The 18,407-nt window shown below is 40.0% G+C and overlaps 1 protein-coding gene across 1 annotated transcript in view; it reads left to right on the top strand.

Annotated features, from left to right (window-relative positions):
- TMEM132C (transmembrane protein 132C) overlaps positions 1-18,407 on the top strand; it is a 554,441-nt gene that overhangs the window by 477,517 nt on the left and 58,517 nt on the right. The window contains exon 5 of the mRNA XM_072600717.1: positions 14,153-14,296. Within this exon, the coding sequence (XP_072456818.1) occupies positions 14,153-14,296 (144 nt within the window). The remainder of the gene's footprint in view (positions 1-14,152; positions 14,297-18,407) is intronic.

Consider the following 18,407-nt stretch of genomic DNA (forward strand, 5'->3'; position numbering starts at 1 on the left):
CTCTTGGTGCCGTGGCCGCAGCAGGTCTGGGCTGGGCTGGGCTGGGCTCCGCGCCTGCAGCGCAACAGACCTTTTGCGAGAGATTTGCAGGTCCCTCTGTGGGTGGAGGGACCTGCGTGGCCGCTGGAGATCCCGTCCCTGAAGCCCGCTCGGATCTTTTCCTCTCGGTGCTGCAGACGCGGCAGGGCTGCCCTCTGCTCCCAGTCCCGGTGCCCAGTCTGCAGCGCGAAGGACCCCCCGCGAGAGGTTTGCAGGTCCCTCCGGAACAGAAATCTCCCTCGCTCCAATATTCTGTGGCCTCTGGGTGCAGAATTCGCTGTGAGTTACTCCTCTGTAGCCGTTCTGTGGGTTGTGGGTTCGGAGCTATGTGTATGTGCGTCTTTCTACTCCGCCATCTTGGCTCCGCCCCCCCCTCCAGCATCTTTTCTAAGAACATTCCGATGGAGTCATAGAGATTCAAACATGACTGAAACAAATGAACAGCAACACCTCTTGCAAAATACTTAGAGAAACAGGAATGTGTAGTGGAAAGAATATAGGACATGGAGGAGAAAACCTGTTTTTGAGTCCTGATTTTACCGTTTGCCACGTCGGAGACCTTAGGCACTTCTCTTAACCTAATCTTTGAGTCTCATTTTCCTCATAAATAAAATATGAGGATTAGATTAGAGAAGAAATTCTAACATGCTTTCTAGCTTTCTAGTCTCATGATTCTGTACATATCGTGCTCTTATTCAGTTCTCAAAACTGTTGTAACCATCCAGCTAAAACCATACCATTTGTAGATGCACAGCATCAAAAGAAATACAGTATACTCTCATATTTATCTTCTTATTTTAGCTGGTGGTAGATTATATGGTTTTTATTTTAATTCTGAAACTTAAGAAACAACAAAAAGAGGGGACATGGACAGTGAGAGAAAGAAGAAGAAGGAAAAGAGGAAGGAGGAGGAGGAGGAGAAGGAGGAGGTGGAGGAGGAGGAAGGAGGAGGAAGGAGGGAAAGATGGAGAAATAGAGAGAAAACATTCTCACATACAAAATAGAGGAGAAAATTTCATATATGCTTATATGAAAATGCAAGTCTCTATTAGGTACAGCTTGCTTTTTTAAAAATATATTACTTTCTAAGTTATCCTGCTTGTGTCTCCTTCTGAACTTTCTTCTATGCATTTAAAAATTTTTTCTATGACCATTTTTCTTTCTTTTCTTTTTTTTTTTTTTTGGAGGAGGCAGTTCTAATGCTAGTTCCCCTTTCCTCCTCCACCATCCCCATTCCCACTAAATAAAAAAAAGAAAAACCCAATCCTAGTCACTAATAAGGAAAAGCACATTGGACATACTTAAAAATGCATGTCTCATTCTGTCTCTCATGCCATTCGGCTCTCCTTCCAGAGATGGGGAGCATGTTTGCTCACCTGACTTGCAGTGATGGAGAGCTGCTGAGTCTTTCAAAGTTGTTTTTCCTTACAATATTTTTGTTAATATCTAAATTGTTCCCCTGCTTCTGCTCATTTCACCCTGCATCAACTCATCCTTGTCTTCCTAAGCTTCTCTGTAATAGTCCCTTTTGTCACTTATTATAACTCAACAATATTCCATTACACTCATATGCCAAAATATACCCATCCATTCCCCAATTGATGAGCAACCCCTCTACTTTTGTTTCTAGTTATTTACTACAACAATAAGAGCTGCTATAAATATTTTTGTAGGAGGCTACATTGCACAATGCAATTAGGTAGTACAGTGGATAGATTGCCAGACTCGGTCAAGAAGACTAGTCTTTATGGGTTCAAATCTGGCCTCGGACACTTTCTAACTGTGTGATCCTGGGCAAGACACTTAACCCTTTTTGCCTCCATTTCCTCATCTGTAAAATGAGCTGGAGAAGGAAATGGCAAACCAGTCCAGTATCTTTGCCAAGAAAATTCCAAATGAGATCATGAAGAGTCAGATATGATTACAAATGGCTGAACAGCAGCAACAAATTTACACAATAGACAGACTATTGGATTTGGGGGTCAGAAAAACCTGAATTCAAATCTTGACTTAAATACTTCCTACCTGCATCTCAACTGAGTATGAAAATCTCTTACCCTGCAGGAAGGCAGGGGATAAAGGATAGGAGAGGGAGGATAATAGAAGAGACAGGATGGCATATTGGGGGAAGGGGTAATCAGAAGCAAACACTGTTGTGAGGGGACAGGTCAAGGGAGGGAATGGAATAAATGGAAGGCCAGACAGGAAAGAGGAAAATGTGGTTAGTCTTTCACAGCATGCCTGCTATGAAAGTGTTTTGCATGGCTACACATTCATAACTTATATTGAATTGCTAGCTTTCTCAATGAGGGTGGGTGGGGAGGGAGGAAAGGAGAGAATATGGAACTCAAAGCTTTAAAAATGAATGTTAAAAATTGTTTTTGCATGCAACCGGAAAATAAGTTGTACAGGCAATGGGGTATAGAAATCTATCTTGCCCTACAGGAAAATAGAGGGAAGGGGGATGGGAGAGAGAAGGGAGGACAGATTGGAAGAAGGGGTGGATGGGGTGCATGCTATCCTAGGGTGGAGAGATGGGGAGAAATTGAGAATTCAAAATCTTATGGAAGTGAATATTGTAAACTGAATATATTATTTATTTTTTAAAAATACTTACTAGCTGTGTGACCCTGGGTGAGTCACTCAACTCCTATCTGCCTCAGTCTCTTCATCTGTAAAATGATGATGACAATAGATCCTACCTTCCAGGATTGTTATGAGCATCAAATGTAATAGATATATTTAAAGCCTTTTGTAATCCTTAAAGCACAATATATGTGCCAGTGATTATTTTTGTTATTTTTATTCCTATGAGTCTTTTTCCTCTTCCTTTGACCCTCTTTGGGTACAAGCTTAGTAGTGCCATCACTGAGTCCAAAACAAGTAGAATTTTGTGACTTTTTGTCATAGTTTGCTTTCCAGAATGACTGAGCCAATTCACAGCTCCATTAGCAATGAGCCAGTATACCAGTCCTCTTTCAGTCTTCCTTCAGTCCCTCCAATAATTGTTATTTCCCTTTTTGTCATCCTTGGACATCTGACAATTCTAAGGCAAAACCTCAACGCTTATTTAAATTTTGTTTCTCTTTTGAGCATTTTTTTTCATATTACTGTAGATAGCTTGGATTTCTCCCTTTGAAAACAATCTATTGGTATCCTTTGAATACTTATCTGTTGAGGAATAGCTCTTATTCTTATATATTTTCTTCAGTTAGTTATACATCTTGGATGAGAACACCTTTAACAAAGAAGTTTGTGAAATCTGTAGTTTAAAAGGAAGTCTCTTTTTCAAGGTTAAAGGTCAAAGCTCTAGAGATGTAAGAAACCTCAGGCATCAACTAGTCCAGCACTTTTAACTTTACACATGAGGAAACAAAAGCCCAAAAATATTAAATGACTTGCCTAAGGTCACACAACTAGTAAAATGTCAGAGGTAGAATTTGATCCTGGACACTTTTACTCCACATTCTGTACTCTTTATCAGAAATAAAAAGGATTTTTTTTCAGCACCCTTCATAGGGAGTTACCATATGCCAATTATTTAGGAAATGATCTAAGTTCCCCTTCTGGAGGGCCAAATCAACTTGCAAATAACAGTAATATCCAAGGCTGGGCCAGGTGAGGAAACAGACACTCTCAGGATAAAAGGGAACTTAGAGACTGGAGTAGAGGTTCTTAGGCCAAGCAGAATTCCCTCTAGAAATCAGTGTCAATGAAACGACTGATCCAGTCAGAATCCTTTAAGATTCTGACCTTTCTCACTGTCAGACAGAGTCCTTGGGACCCTGAGAAAAGTCGTGGAGATTTTTATATCCAGGAGAGTTGCATAATCTTTTGGCTTAATCATTCATTCATTCTTTGAACAAATATTTGAATCTCCACTGTTCCAAGTCCTATGGAGATTATATCTCCAAAAAGGCAATGTGGTCATGTCCAAGGGACAACAGATGGGAAACTTCTCGTCTTAGTTCTGACACTACTTAGATGTTTGAGTTAGGAGTTGCTGTTACTACTAATGGTGCATAGTAGTGAGCCAGATTAGGTGTTGCTATTATGCTTTGCACAGCACTCCCTCACTTAAATCCAATTCACTCTCATGTCATGGCATCATGACACAGAAGAGGAAGTCTTCCTCTACTGTGCCCTTCCTCTTCATTCTAAAGCCTGACTCCAGCCTTGGAATACCACACCAATGTTCTTTCCTCTAGAATAATAATAGTTACTCTTCCCTCCTCACAGTGCTGTTGCAAGAAGTTTTTTGAGGAAGCTGGGCTGTTGAAAAGATGGATATCTAAACTCACCACTGCTCATCACCCAACCTGGGCTATTGGGTTCATGTGGTTTGGGCTAAACCCACTCCCAACAGTCTACTGAACTCCTTTCATGAGATTATAAATTTCTGGGGAGTATGGATAATGCTAGCAGTTGTGTTGTTTTGTTTTTTTTATCTTTCTATTCCTAATATTTGGCACGGTGTCGTGCACATAGTAGGCTCTTAATGTTTATCTCCTATTGAATGGCTCATGAGTTTCGGGAAAACAGTGCCTGTAACATTGACAAGTCCATGTTGTTTTCAATGCATTGCCAACCCACTTTTTTGCAAAAGATATATATTGACAGCTTCTATTTTAATATCATCTACTTTTTCCAATGTATTTTTCATCCTTTCCCCTCCTGAAGAGCCATCTCTTATTTTAAAAGCTCAAAAAAAGAAGGGAGATGGGAAATAGTTCAAAACAAAACAACAGGTGGAAATCTAACATGATATGCAGTGTTCCTCACCCATAGCCTCCCACTTCTTCAAAGAAGCTGGGCAGGGGGTGGCGGGTTGGGGGGGGGTTCCCAAGTCCAGTGCATTTATTGAGCCATTAGAGAACCAAGAACAGAAAGAAACTCACCCTTCAGGTTCCTGTGTGCTCCCTAAATCCTCATAAATGCTAATGAGGCTGTCTTTGGTGGCCCAAGAGAGTTCTGAAATTCATTAAATCCATTAAATGAGTCCCATTGTGTCAGTTCATGGCAAAGCAACAAAGCCCTGCTTCCTTTTTCCTATGTCCTTATTGACATTTAAGAGTTTTTGTGACATCTCTGCCCCCTAGTGCCTTTTGGAATGAAAAAGGCTCTTATCAGTTTGAATGTGAAACTCCAGTCATTCTTTCCATCCTGCCTAGTGAGAGAAAATCAATTCACGCCCCCTGCCTCTTGGTAATAGACCAGAAATAATTCCTGGGCCCTTATTTATTTTTGAAAAAATAAAATTTACTCAGAAAGTGGTCAAACCAGTTTCAATTTATGAAGGCAGATAAAACAGCGCCATTTGTGTTCTCCGATGCCTTTGGCCCTTTTATAACTCAAAATGGCAGTGATTTACAGTACCCTCTTTTATTGATTCTTCACCTATAAAGTAGAACAGTACTGGTGGGTTATGGGGAGGGAGGGGACGAGTGACGAGGAGAAGAGGGGAGTTTTAGTAAGCCGAAGGAATTTCGAATAATGGTTATGTTGTTTTCATGTTCTGTAGAGTCAGTGAGAGATTACTGGTTAAAATATTTTAATATCTGCTCTAATGAAGGTAAATTATACAGCATCACATTCTTAAAACTGGCCTTGTTTTTGTGATGCTTCAATTTATAATAGAGCAGATGAAGGCTGAAGGGTGTACAGCCTGCAATTTAAGATTTCTCTCTCCCAGGTAACAAGTTGGCGTCATTGAGGGTGACAGCTTCTACTCCCTGCTAATGCCTGGATAATGCCAACCCTTCTGTGTGTCTGTTGAAGTTTGAGCCTGGCATTTGCCTTTTTTTTCATCTATTCTTAGAATGATAAATATGAAACTGACAAGGAAATAGGGAAGCCCTATAGAAGGTGATGCAGTATGGATTTAGCAGGGTCAGAATTATATATATATACATCCACCCTAAATGTATTGTGAAAAGGCAAAAGAAAGGGAAAGATACTGGGCTGAGAGTGGCAGGATTTTGCAGAGGGCTTAAAAAGAGGCACAGAATAAACCCATGCTATCTACACATTATAAATTGTGGTTTTTTGATAATTACTGTCTATAATAAAAAATCAGCTTCTTTTTCCAGTTCAATAAGAATTTATGAAATACTCATTGGATGCTAAGTGTTGAGTATACAAAAACAAAAAATGAAGCTGCTGCCCTTAATGATTTTAGATTCTAGTATTTTAATTTTTTTTAATGAAATTGGCACCATGCTCTGTAATAGCAATTACCTACCCTTGGTTTTTTCCACTCAGAGTTTGCTACGTATTTATTGTATCATTCTATTAACCAAGGCTTCATTGTTAAACTGATGCTCCAAACCCAGCCCTCCCTGGGCCTTTAGAACCCAACTTAAAATAACCTTTTCTCCAGCCACAAAAGCATTTTCTCTAAGGACCGGGGACCAGACAGACAGCAAGTTGACAAAAACCAGACACTTGTATGAAGTTGTATAACACAATAGGAAATAGGGATCCACTAAAGATGTTGGAGTGGAGCTGTGACTGTTTACACTAGGGGTGAGGAACCTGAGGCCTTGAGGTCACTTGTGGCCCTCTAGGTCCTCAAGTGCAGCCTTTTGACTGAGCCCAAGTTTTACAGAACAAATCCTTTTATTAAGGGAATTTGTTGTGTGAAGTTTGGATTCAATCAAAGGGCCACACTTGAGGACCTAGAGGGCCACATGTACCCTCAAGACCACAAGTTTCCCACCCTTGGTTTAGACCAAGGAGATGTTTGAGGAATGAATTAGAGACTAATTTTTCTTGGGCTGGGTTTTTTGTTTTGGGGGGCTTTTTGGTCTGTGTTTTCTTTTGCAACATGTCTAATATGGAAATATGTTTTGCATGATTCCACATGTATAATCTGTATCAAATTGCTTGCCTTCTCTGGGAAGGGAGTGGGGAGGGATGGAGGAAAAAAATCTGGAACTTAATTTTTTAATGAGTATTAAAAACTGTTTTTACATATAATTGGAAAAAATGAAATATTTAAAAATTTAAAATGAATAAACTGGAGAAAGAACTAAAAGATGGACAAATAGTAAAGAGGCTATTTCAATAGTTCAGAATATAGGATCATAGATTTAGAACTAGAAAGGTCCTCACAGGTCACCTAGTCTGACCCCCCTCATTTTACAGAGACGCTGATACTCAGGGTCACACACACAGTCAGTGTCTGAGATAACAAATACACATTCCATTATACCAAGCAGTCTTTCAGAAGTTGGTAGGACATTGCCAGTCAGCCAGGGTTAGAAATTAAGTAGCAGATTAGGTACCACCATTCCTTCTTCAACCATGAAGGATTTGGGCAATTCATGACATCTTTTCTCTAGGTTTCCTTGGAGTGAGCACAACCTTGTTTGTATCTTACATGTACCTAGTCATTTACATATTTGTCTAGGGTATAGGAGGTGCTCTGAAGGACTAGCACTTCTGGTGTGAAGGTTGCTCATTCTCCTGATTCACCCAACTATAGCTTATGACTTCAAGAAGCTGTAGCATGCATAGGAGCCACAACCTGGTAAACTGCAACCATCTCAGCATAGAGCTAAACCAGGCGAGTCAGGAAGATATCTATCTACCCCACACATATAAAGACTTTCCCCAGCAGAACGGGCAGATGAGAATAATTTGTTTCAACAGCCCTGAAGGCAGCTGAAGCAGGTACTGTGGAGCTTGGGTAGACGGTGAAGTCTATAAGGTCATCCACTGCATGCCAAGCATCCCCAGTCATCTTGGCTTTTCCTGCCACTGAACCTTAGTGACTCTAGAAGAGAAAGTGCGACCAACAACTTTGTGCCGCTCTGCCTCACTTAAATCTAATTCATCCATATGTCAAGATATCACCTCATGGTGTCATTGGTCCTCTGAAAATGGACAAACACAACAATAACATGTTTGTTGCTCCTTGAAGCTCCTTGAAGTCAAGAATTATTTTTGCCTTTTTTTGTACCTCTCCTGTTTAGCACAATGTCTTGTAAGTGGTAAATACTTAGCAAATACTTGCGGATTGAATGACTGATTGATCAATTCAAGCTAAAAGCTCTGAACCTCAATTTTATTGTATGCAATAAAGAGATGATAATCCCTTAATACCTGCAGTTGTTAGCTGTTAGCAAAATTCTCTGCAAACCCGAAGCCACTATATCAAAATTAATTATAGTTGTTGATAATAATACAGATATTTGCATAATGTCTTTGCATGCTAATGGTAAACTACCTTTAGAGGTGGCCTGTCTGCAAGCTTTAAACAATGAGAAGTGGATAGAATCTGCCTCTCACTCCTCTGCCTTTTTATCAGGCGCTTAACAGTCTACCAAAACTTTTGGGAAATGAAGTCCTTGTGATATATCTTGTAACCCGTCTTTGAAGACTGTCTCATTTCAGCTATACTCGTTTCTCCCTATTGCTTTTCACACATTATGGTTACTTCCCACTGTTGGGCCTACAGCATCTAATTACACATAGATAGATAGATAGATAGATAGATAGATAGATAGATAGATAGATAGATAGATAGATAGATAGATAAATAGATAGAAAGACAGAAAGATAAATAGATAGACAGACAGATAGATGGATAGACAGAGAGATAGCATGTATGTATGTATGTGTACATATGTATATACATGTGTATATATGTGTGTATGTATGTGTATGTATATGGAATATAAAAATATAGTATCTTTATTTTTATTTTTATGTATCTACATTTTAATACTGTCTCCTGGGCAGGGTTTGTGAACTGTCCTTCATTTTCTCCCTGTACATGGGCTTTCTGGATTAAGAACTAGGGATCATACGTGTTCCTATGTTTCCTAAGCTACTGAAGACAATAGTAGGTGGGATAAAATTTATCAAAGGCAGTTGAACCCGTTTTCTTCTATCTAGTTTCCAGGTAACAGTCCCACTGTCTTCGGCTCTCATTGGACCTCATCTGGAGTACAGTATACCACAATTTAAGGACTTTGATAAGCTACAGTGTTCAGTGGAGAGCAATGAAGATGGTGAAGGGCCTTGAAGTCAAGACATATGTGGATTGGTTGAAGGGACTGGACATGTTTAGGACATGATAGCTGTCTTCAAATATTTGAAGTTCTATTTAAGTTTCTGAAGTTGTCATATGGAGAAGAAAGTAGATTCCATCTATTTTGCCCAAAAGACAGAACCAGGAGTTATGGTGGAAGTTACAAAGAGGCTTATTTTGGCTTGAGATCAAGAAAACTTCCTAACAGTTAGAGCTGTCCGAAAGTAGAAGGACCCGCCTGTGGATTGGCTGTCTTAGCCTTCCTTGGATCTTCAAGAAGAGACTGTAAGATGACTTGTCAGATATCGGATAGCAGGAATTCCTTTGGTGTTATGAGTTGGGTTAGATGGCCAATGGAATCCCTTCCAATTCTCAATTCATTTGATTCTGATCTCCATAGGATATTAGAGTTTAGAAAGAATTTAAAGACCATTTGTTGAAAACCCTTGCCCTCATTAAACAAATGAGTAAAGTAAGGTTTAGAGAGAGACTAAGTGGAATGAGCTACCTTGGGAAGTAATTGAGTCTCTTCTCCCTAAAGGTCTTCTAGTGAATAATAACTGATCACCTCTCATGCATGCAGCAGAAGTGATTACTGCTCCAATATCGCTTGTTCTGGATGGCCTTTGAGGTCCATTATTCTAACTCTAAGATTATGGGATTCTGGCCAACATCATATAGCAAGTTTGTGGAGTGCTGGGATTAGAACCCAGGTCTCTGACTCACAATCCGCCATGCCATGTAGCCATCCAAGGCAGAAAATAAAAGCCAACATCCCCTAACTGTGTACTTTTAAGTATAGCACTAATATTCAGAGAAGCATTGTGGCATAGTAGATGGATAGACTGCCTTAGAGCTAGAAAGACCTGGATTTAATTATCACCTCTGACATTTACTGGCCATATGACCCTGAGCTTAACAACTTGGCGTTCTGAGTAACTCTCTAAGACAGAAGTTTCTAATCTTTTTGTTTGTTTCCCAGAAATCTTTCACAGTCTAGTGAAACCTGTGGAAGCCTTAGTATTCCCAGGGCTTAGCACAGTACCTGGCACATAGTAAGTACTTAATAAATGTCTAGTGACTGACTGATTCTCAAAATATTTTTAAAAACATAAAATAAAATACAAAGGATTGCAAAGAATGTGTTTTAATTATATTAAATATAAATAATTATGTTAAAATGCAATTATTAATTTTTTAAAGTTGTGATAGAGATCATGGGTTCCTTGAAATCTATCTCTGAAACCCTCGGTGACCAGTGGATCTTGGGTTCAGCACCCCCAGCTCTAAGACTAGCTAACTTCCAGATAACAGCCCCACCATCCTCTGTTCTCATAAGACCTCAACTCAAGTGTGATGTACCATGGTTTAAGAAAGACGCTGATAAACCACAGCATCCAGTCGAAAGCAATGGGGATAATGAAGAGCCTTGAGGCAATGCTATATGTGAATTAATTCAAGATAGCTGTCTTCAAAGCAGAGAAGTTGCTAATTCGTATTGGTTGAGGTGTTTTCTATATGACTGGAATTCCAGTCTACTATCAGAGATTTTAGGTGAAGCCTGCCTAGCACCAAACAGTCAGCTACGAGATGATTTTTTTTCCTGAACTGTTTTTTTCTAAGACTGAAGCTTGCTGGAAGGAAAGAAAAGGAAAGGAAAGGGAAGGGAAGGGAAGGGAAGGGAAGGGAAGGGAAGGGAAGGGAAGGGAAGGGAAGGGGAGGGGAGGGGAGGGGAGGGGAGGGGAGGGGAGGGGAGGGGAGGGAAGGGAAGGGAAGGGAAGGGAAGGGAAGGGAAGGGAAGGGAAGGGAAGGGAAGGGAAGGGAAGGGAAGGAAAGGAAAGGAAAGGAAAGGAAAGGAAAGGAAAGGAAAGGAAAGGAAAGGAAAGGAAAGGAAAGGAAAGGAAAGGAAAGGAAAGGAAAGGAAAGGAAAGGAAAGGAAAGGAAAGGAAAGGAAAGGAAAGGAAAGGAAAAAGGAAAGGAAAGGAAAGGAAAGGAAAGGAAAGGAAAGGAAAGGAAAGGAAAGGAAAGGAAAGGAAAGGAAAGGAAAGAAGGAAAAGAAAGAAACCTTCAATCATGATTTATCACAATTTGCTTTTTTTTATTACTGATACAGCCTTAAAAACTGACTAAATCAAAATTAATCTATGTGGGAGTTGGCTATTTTCATGAGTCTGTTAGTGGTGTCTGGAAGATGGAGCTTCCTACATTATCAGTAAATGTAGTCATGGTTCTTTTTCTACTGTCTCATCTCAAAATGGTCCTGGGGAATTCCAGAAGCATTCTTACCATCTGTAATAGTCAGTCAGGGTGAATACAAACTACCTTGATTTCAGGGCCAGCTTGAGCAAAATGGAGGACATTAGAGAAGTAAGCCTTGTGTAATTTAACCAGTGCTTAGGGAATAGTGTTCTGCAACAAGGCAGGAAAAGACCTGAGGTCCTCTCTCTCATCTGTCCTGTCCCTCTGTGCTGTCCTTGTAAAGAAAAAGGTGGCTTTTATTTCAGTGGTATCCCTGGATGAGCTGCAGAGTTCATCTTTCCTTCAGATAGAACGCCATTTCAGAATTGAAGCCTGAAGCAGAAATTGGTCTGAATATACAAAGCTCTGAATAGATGTAGGGAAATTTCAGCTAGCATGCGGATTCCTGAGTCATATGCCCTGATGTAAGTACTTTCTGCCACAGAAAAATATGCAGACAGGTGGCATTTTCCAAGCATAAATTTAAGAGCCTCAAATCACATTCATTGTTCATCATTCAAGACACCACATAATATGTATCTTTTAATGAGATGTGGATCGATTTGCTCATACCTATTTGTTTATGTGTTAGAGTAGCTAGATAGCACAGTTCAAATCCAGACTCAGATACTTACTAGCTGTGTGACCCTGGACAAGTCACTTCACCTCTGTCTGCCTCAATTTTCTCATCTGTAAAATGGGCATAATAGTAGCACCTACCTCTTAATACTTTTGTAAAGTACTTAACACAAAGTAAATGTTATATAAATTCTTATTCCCTTCCTTTTCTCCAAATGGATTTATGCTATTACCCTAGTAGACTTTAAACTGCATAAGAGGAGAAATGTACAAGTAAATGTTTAACAACCAGCTCTAAGCAAGGGGAAGGGGGGTATACACATAAAACACTTTCAAGTTTAGTTTACATTATCAATGTTTTCTCCATCACTTTCTTTAAAAAATGATATCGCAGTCCCTGATTTGTAGAGTTTATCCATTTCCAAAGTGTAAATGCTCACACTGGAAATTTAAGTCTCATGAAAGTACATTTGAAATGCCTTCAGGATACACCTGGTCATCTCAGTCAATCAACAAGCATTTATTAAGCTAATTACTCTTTGTCAAGTACTCTGTTAAATTTTGAGGATACAAGGAAAGTCAAGACAGTCCCTGCCATCAGGGATCTCCCAGTCTAATGGGAGAGGCAACATGCAAACAACTACATCAAACAAAAGATAGAATGAATTAAGGATAATCTCAGAGTAAGGTCTGGTGGAGGAAGTCGAGGGGGGAAGGTGGGAGGAAAGACCTTGTGCATGAGGGATTTGAGTTGAGTTTTGAAGGCAACCAAGTAAGCCAAGCGATGGGAGCTGAGGAGGGTATTCCCCTGAGATGAGATGGGAGGGGAGGGAGAATTTCAACAGTGAGGGACAGCCAGTGAAAAGGTAGGAGAGGAAGAGCAAAACAGCCAGTGTGATTGAATTGCAAAATACGTGGAAGGAAGTCAAGTCAGAGGGAAGACCAGAAAGGTTTTTCAGAAGCAGCTGTTGAGAGGTAGCTAAGTGTTATAGCAGAAGGAGGGTAAACTTCACATCCTGAAGACCTGAGTTCAAATCTGGACTCAGGCTTTTAATAGCTTTATAAAATAAGTGTAATACTCACATCCATCTCATAGGACTATTGTGAGGATAAAATAAGATAATAGTTGTAACAGTCCCTGATTAATAAAGGTACTCAATAAATGCATGTTTTACAGAAAAGGTAGGAAGAAATCAGGAGGTTAAAAGCATTAAAAGATGGAGGATTTTATATTTGATCTTAAAGGTAACAGAGAACCACTGGAATTTATTTATATAATACTTACTATGCGCCAGGCCCTATTCTAAGCACTTTATAATTATCTCATTCAATCCTCACAACAGCTCTGAGAGGTGGTGCTATTATTATCCCCACTTTACAGATAAGAAAACTGAGGAAAACAGATTTGAAGTCACCCAGTTACTGTGTCCTCAGACATCAGATTTGAACTCAGATATTCCTGCTTCCAAGCCCAGTACTTTATCTACTATACCACCGAATTACCCCAATATTAGATACCAAAAAAGATCATAAAATTTTAAAGCTTTTAAAAATTGATTGAAATGAACACAGGGTAAGCCCAAACTCCCTGCTCAACAATGGTGAAAATGGATTCGTGTATGAGAAGTCCACTGGGTTATATTTTGGTTTAGTTTGGTTTTTTGACCAAAAAAATCTTGGAGGAGGTAGTATGGTGTGGTGGTGAGAAACCTGTCTCTGAAGTCACAGGAGTTCAATTCCACTCCCACACCAAAACTCCAGCTATGTAAGCCCCTTGAACAAATCATTTCATTTCCCTGGGCCTCAGTTTCCTCATCTTAAGAAGAAATAGTTGAAGTAAATGACCTCATAGGTCCCTTCTAACTCGAGGTCTGAGTCTATGAATCTTGTAAGTAATACAGTTTGATCGCTGCTTCTAATCTCTCCTTGTGTCCTCTGAGGTCAAATCATTTGGCTTATTGTACTCTGCCTGTTGTCTGTGAAATGGATAGAAAACAAAGCCAGTTAGAAACCTTAAGTGGAATTCTTATTAAACCTCTCAGGAAGCTACCTTCCAGGGAAGGTACATGATGGAGGTGTCTTGTACTGAACATGATCTGAATGAGAGAATAAAAAAATTGCTGAGAGCCAGCTAGCTGTCTCTGAAATGTCACTCCTGACTTGAGAGAATTTAGTTTGAACCTGTCCCCTGGAATCCTAATTCCCTCAGACATCCTTTGAGATGTAGCTTCACCCAGTTGTATTTGCTTCTGTTGGCAGGATACAGAAATTCTGAATACGGCCATCCTTACCGGGAAGACAGTAGCAGTGCCCATCCGAGTGGTCTCCATAGAAGAGAACAGTGCCGTGATGGATATCTCAGAGTCAGTGGAGTGTAAATCCTCTGATGAAGATGTCATCAAAGTAAGTGCCCTTCATTTGCAAGCTAGGCTTACTAGGAGAGGGAACTGCAGACTACTTTGCTCGAGTGCCCTTTCTACTGTAAACCTTTCTTTCACATAATTCCAAAAGCCATCGTTTGATTCAGCGATTCTTAAAAAAGATTAACTTTTGTGCCCTCCTTTAAAATTTTTTTGTTATATTGTTTTATATAGAACTCATGAGTCAAGTCAACAAGCATTCCCTATGTGCCTGGCACTGTGCTAAAACTGGGGATATAAAAACAAGGGAAAAATAGAGTTCCTGCTCTTAAGGAATGAGAAGTCTAAGGGGAGAGTAGGGAGACGACATGCAAACAATTATATACAAAAAAACTTTATAAAAGATAAATTGGAAATAATCAACACAGGAAAGACATTGGCATTGGGAATGGGGAAAAGTTTTATCCAAGATTTGAAAGAAACCAGTTCTGTTATAAATATTTTTCATTGTAAACTGGTTGCTTTGGAGTGACCAATCAATCAGTAATCGAACATTTCTTTAGTACCTACTCTGTGCCAGGCACAGTGATGAGTGTGGATCACAAGAGATTCTGAGCTCCTCGTGGACAAAGTGCTGAAGAACTTGTGTGGTTTGGTCCAGTGAGAAGGAAGGAAGGGGGAAGGGAGGGAGGGAGGAAGGAGGGAAGGAGGGAGGAAGGAGGGAGGAAGGAGGGAAAGAAGGAGGGAGGGGAGGAAGAGGGAAGGAGGGAAGGAAGGAAAAAAGGAAGGAAGGAAGTAACCCAAAACCAGTCCTTCGCTTCAAGGAGCTCATAGTAACCTCAGTGGTCCCTTCCATTTTTCATATCCTATGATTCTAAGAATTGAGGTTTCTACACTCTTTGATCATGTAGTTTTTCAATCAGGTCCAACTCTCCCTGACCCCATTTGGGATTTTCTTGGCAAAAGTATTGGAGTGGTTTGCCATCTCCTTCTCCAGCTCATTTTACAGATGAGAAAACTGAGGCAAACAAGGTTAAGTGACTTGGCCAAGGTCACACAGATAGTAAGTGTCTGAGGCTGGATTTGAACTAAGGTCTTCCTGATTCCGGGGCCAGCGTTCTATCCACTGCACTGCCTAGATGCTTTTCTTTGGTTCTAATAATGCCTAATCCCAAAGTGTTCCAAAGGACCTAGGATCTCATTTGAAAGTCCCATCCTATAATACAGATTACTCCCCTTGCTGTGAAACTTTTGTCCATATCCTCCCATAAATTCACTCCAAGGAGTCCTCCCAATATGATGGACGCCTTCTTTGATTTCTTCTGACTTCTCGAGAACACTGGTTCAACACTCTGGATACCCACTAGTCATCTCTCATCCTCACAATATGATCAGCCCATCTCACCTTTCAGTCATACATTTTTCTTAGTGATATCTTTCATTCTTATTTTTCCTGTGAAATTTCCAATTCTTTCAAATTGCAGCCTAAAATGCTGATATGCAAACAGTAAATCAGATGATCCCACAAAATCTTAGCATATTAGCATGTAAAGGGACCTCAGGGGCTATGAAGTTTAACCTATACCCAAAAGAAGTTCCCATTATGACATACCCACAAAACCCCATTGTGTTGTAGATGCCACCAAATCTCCAGACAGGTCATTCTACTTTTGGGCAGATCTAATTGGGGCAGCTATATGGCACAGTGGATAGAGCTCCAGACCTGGAGTCAGGAAGACTCATCTTCCTGGGTTCTAATCTGGCCTCAGACACTTATTGGATCTGTGACTCTGGCCAAGTCACTTTACCTTGTTTGCCTCAGTTTCCTCATCTATAAAATGAGCTGGAGAAGGAAATGGCAAACCAGTCCAGTATCTTTGCCAAGAAAATCCCAAATAGGGTCATGAAGAGTCAGGCATAACTCAACAACAACAAATTGTTAGATGGGTTTTCATGCCATTAAGCTTAATTTTGCCATTTCATGCCATTAAGCCTAATTTTGCCTCTTTGCAGCTTCCACTCATAACATCTACATCTGTCTGGATGAGCCAAACAAAAATCATATTCTTCCTCCAAATCATATTCTTCTTCCACATACTTGAACATACCTCTCCTAACCCATGGGCCAAGATCTTCCATTCCACAACCCAAACAACCCCAGTTTCTTCAACTCATCATAATATGTTCTGAATTCTAGGCTCTTAGCTCTCCTGGTAACCCTCCTCCAGATGTTGTCTTGCTTATCAAAGTTCTTCCTCAACTGTGACTCCCGGGTTTAAACACCATCTCCAAATGTAACTCAGCGAGGGCAGTCTACAAACTCACTGTCACCTCCTTCTTCCTGGAAGCTCCATCCCTCTGAATGCAGTCCAAGAGGCATTAGCTTTTTGCTTTGGTTGCCTCTTCCTGACTCATACAGAGAATGCAGTTCATGAAAACCCAAGGTCTTCTTCAGACAAACTGCTCTCTCACCTTGCCTCTCCCATCTTGTACTTACAGAATTATTTTTTAAACCCAAAACTAAAGATTTACATTTATCTCTACTGAATTCCATCCTACCAGATTCAGCCCAAATCTCTAGCCTGTGAAGGTCTCTTTTTCGGAATCTTGACTCTGTCCTTCTCTGTGTTAACTGTGTCTCCCATTTGGTATCATCAGCAAATTTGATATCCTTGTATAAATCATTAATTAAAATACCATAAACACAAATCAAAAAGGGCAGGGCCAACCAGAGATCCTTCAGGTCCTCTCTTGGATGCTCCATTGACATCGAACCATTAATGATTGATCTTTGAGGTAAACCATTCAATCAATTCCAAATTCATCTAATTGTATTACCTCTATTTGACTTCTCTACTTTCTCCATTTCCTGTTCTATTGAATGAGGAACTAACATTAGGTCAAGTTGAGTCAACAAACATTTATTAAGTATCTCCTGTGTGTAGTCAGTGTGCTAAGTACAAAGAAAGGGGCAAAAACCTACAGTTCCCACCCTCAACGAGCCCACAATGATCTCAATGCTCCTTTCCATCCCTTCCATCCTATGATTCTAAGAATTGTGACTTCTACAAAAATAACATGAGATAGTTTGTCAAACGCTTTGCCAAAGTCCAGACAGAATTGCTTTAATCTTCTAGTTTAGTGACTGTCAGAAAAGAAAATGAAATTAGTCTGTCATGACCCATTCTTACCCAAATTAGGCTGGTCCTTTGCAATCATCTGTTCCTTTTCTAGATGGCCACCAACCATCTCCTTAACAACCCATCTGAGTCGAGTCCATTGGCCTGTAATTAACAGACTGTTCTCTTAACCCTTTTTGAAAAGTGGAACAATATTTATCTTACTCCAGTCTTTTTGATAACTCTTCCTTCTGGCATTCTCTGGTTCATGTACTTTCAAATAGCACTGACAGGGTCTTAGTAATCACATCAACTGGTCCTTCCAATACCCTGAGATGTAACTCCTCTGGGGTAGGTGACTTCAACCATCAAGAGTAGATATATAATATTATTTTCCTTTCTTAGTCATCTCAAATATCAGCCTCCCTCCTGCCATTAGCTAACTTTTTGATGTCTAGTATGGAGGTCATTCTCCTTGGCAGGAAAACTAGAAGCAAAACCAGTTTTGAACAGCTCTGCCTTTTCCCTCTCATCAATTATCATTGTTCCATCTACCCCAAGCTATAGTACTGTCTTACATTTGATCTTCAGTGAGAGATTATTAAATGTAGATTAATACAGGAACAAGAAAATGTTATTTTCTTTCATTCTTCCTCTTCTATAATCTCTCATTTCTCTTCTTTTTGCTTCAATTGGTTAGTCTATTTCTGTATTTCTTATATGAATCAGCTTTGGCATGGCCCCAAAAAGAGCATCAGACAAATGATTCCATGAAAATATCGACAGTCCATCCTTTTATCAGCGTGGAAGTTACCATGTATTACGGTAAATGGAGACTTGAGGAGAAATGGACAAAGGAACCCTCAGCACAAAGCTCCGGTGCACACTAGCCTGGCACACAGAGGGCACTCAAAATTTGGTTTCTGATTTAATTGATTTGATTTGATTTGACCTCAAGAGAGAGCAACTATACCCTGTTGGATAAGTACAAAGTTCATTCTAGAGAGGAACCATTGTTTTGTCTTTAGAATAATA

Source organism: Notamacropus eugenii, chromosome 4, assembly GCF_028372415.1.
Source record: "Notamacropus eugenii isolate mMacEug1 chromosome 4, mMacEug1.pri_v2, whole genome shotgun sequence".
NCBI classification, from domain to species: domain Eukaryota; kingdom Metazoa; phylum Chordata; class Mammalia; order Diprotodontia; family Macropodidae; genus Notamacropus; species Notamacropus eugenii.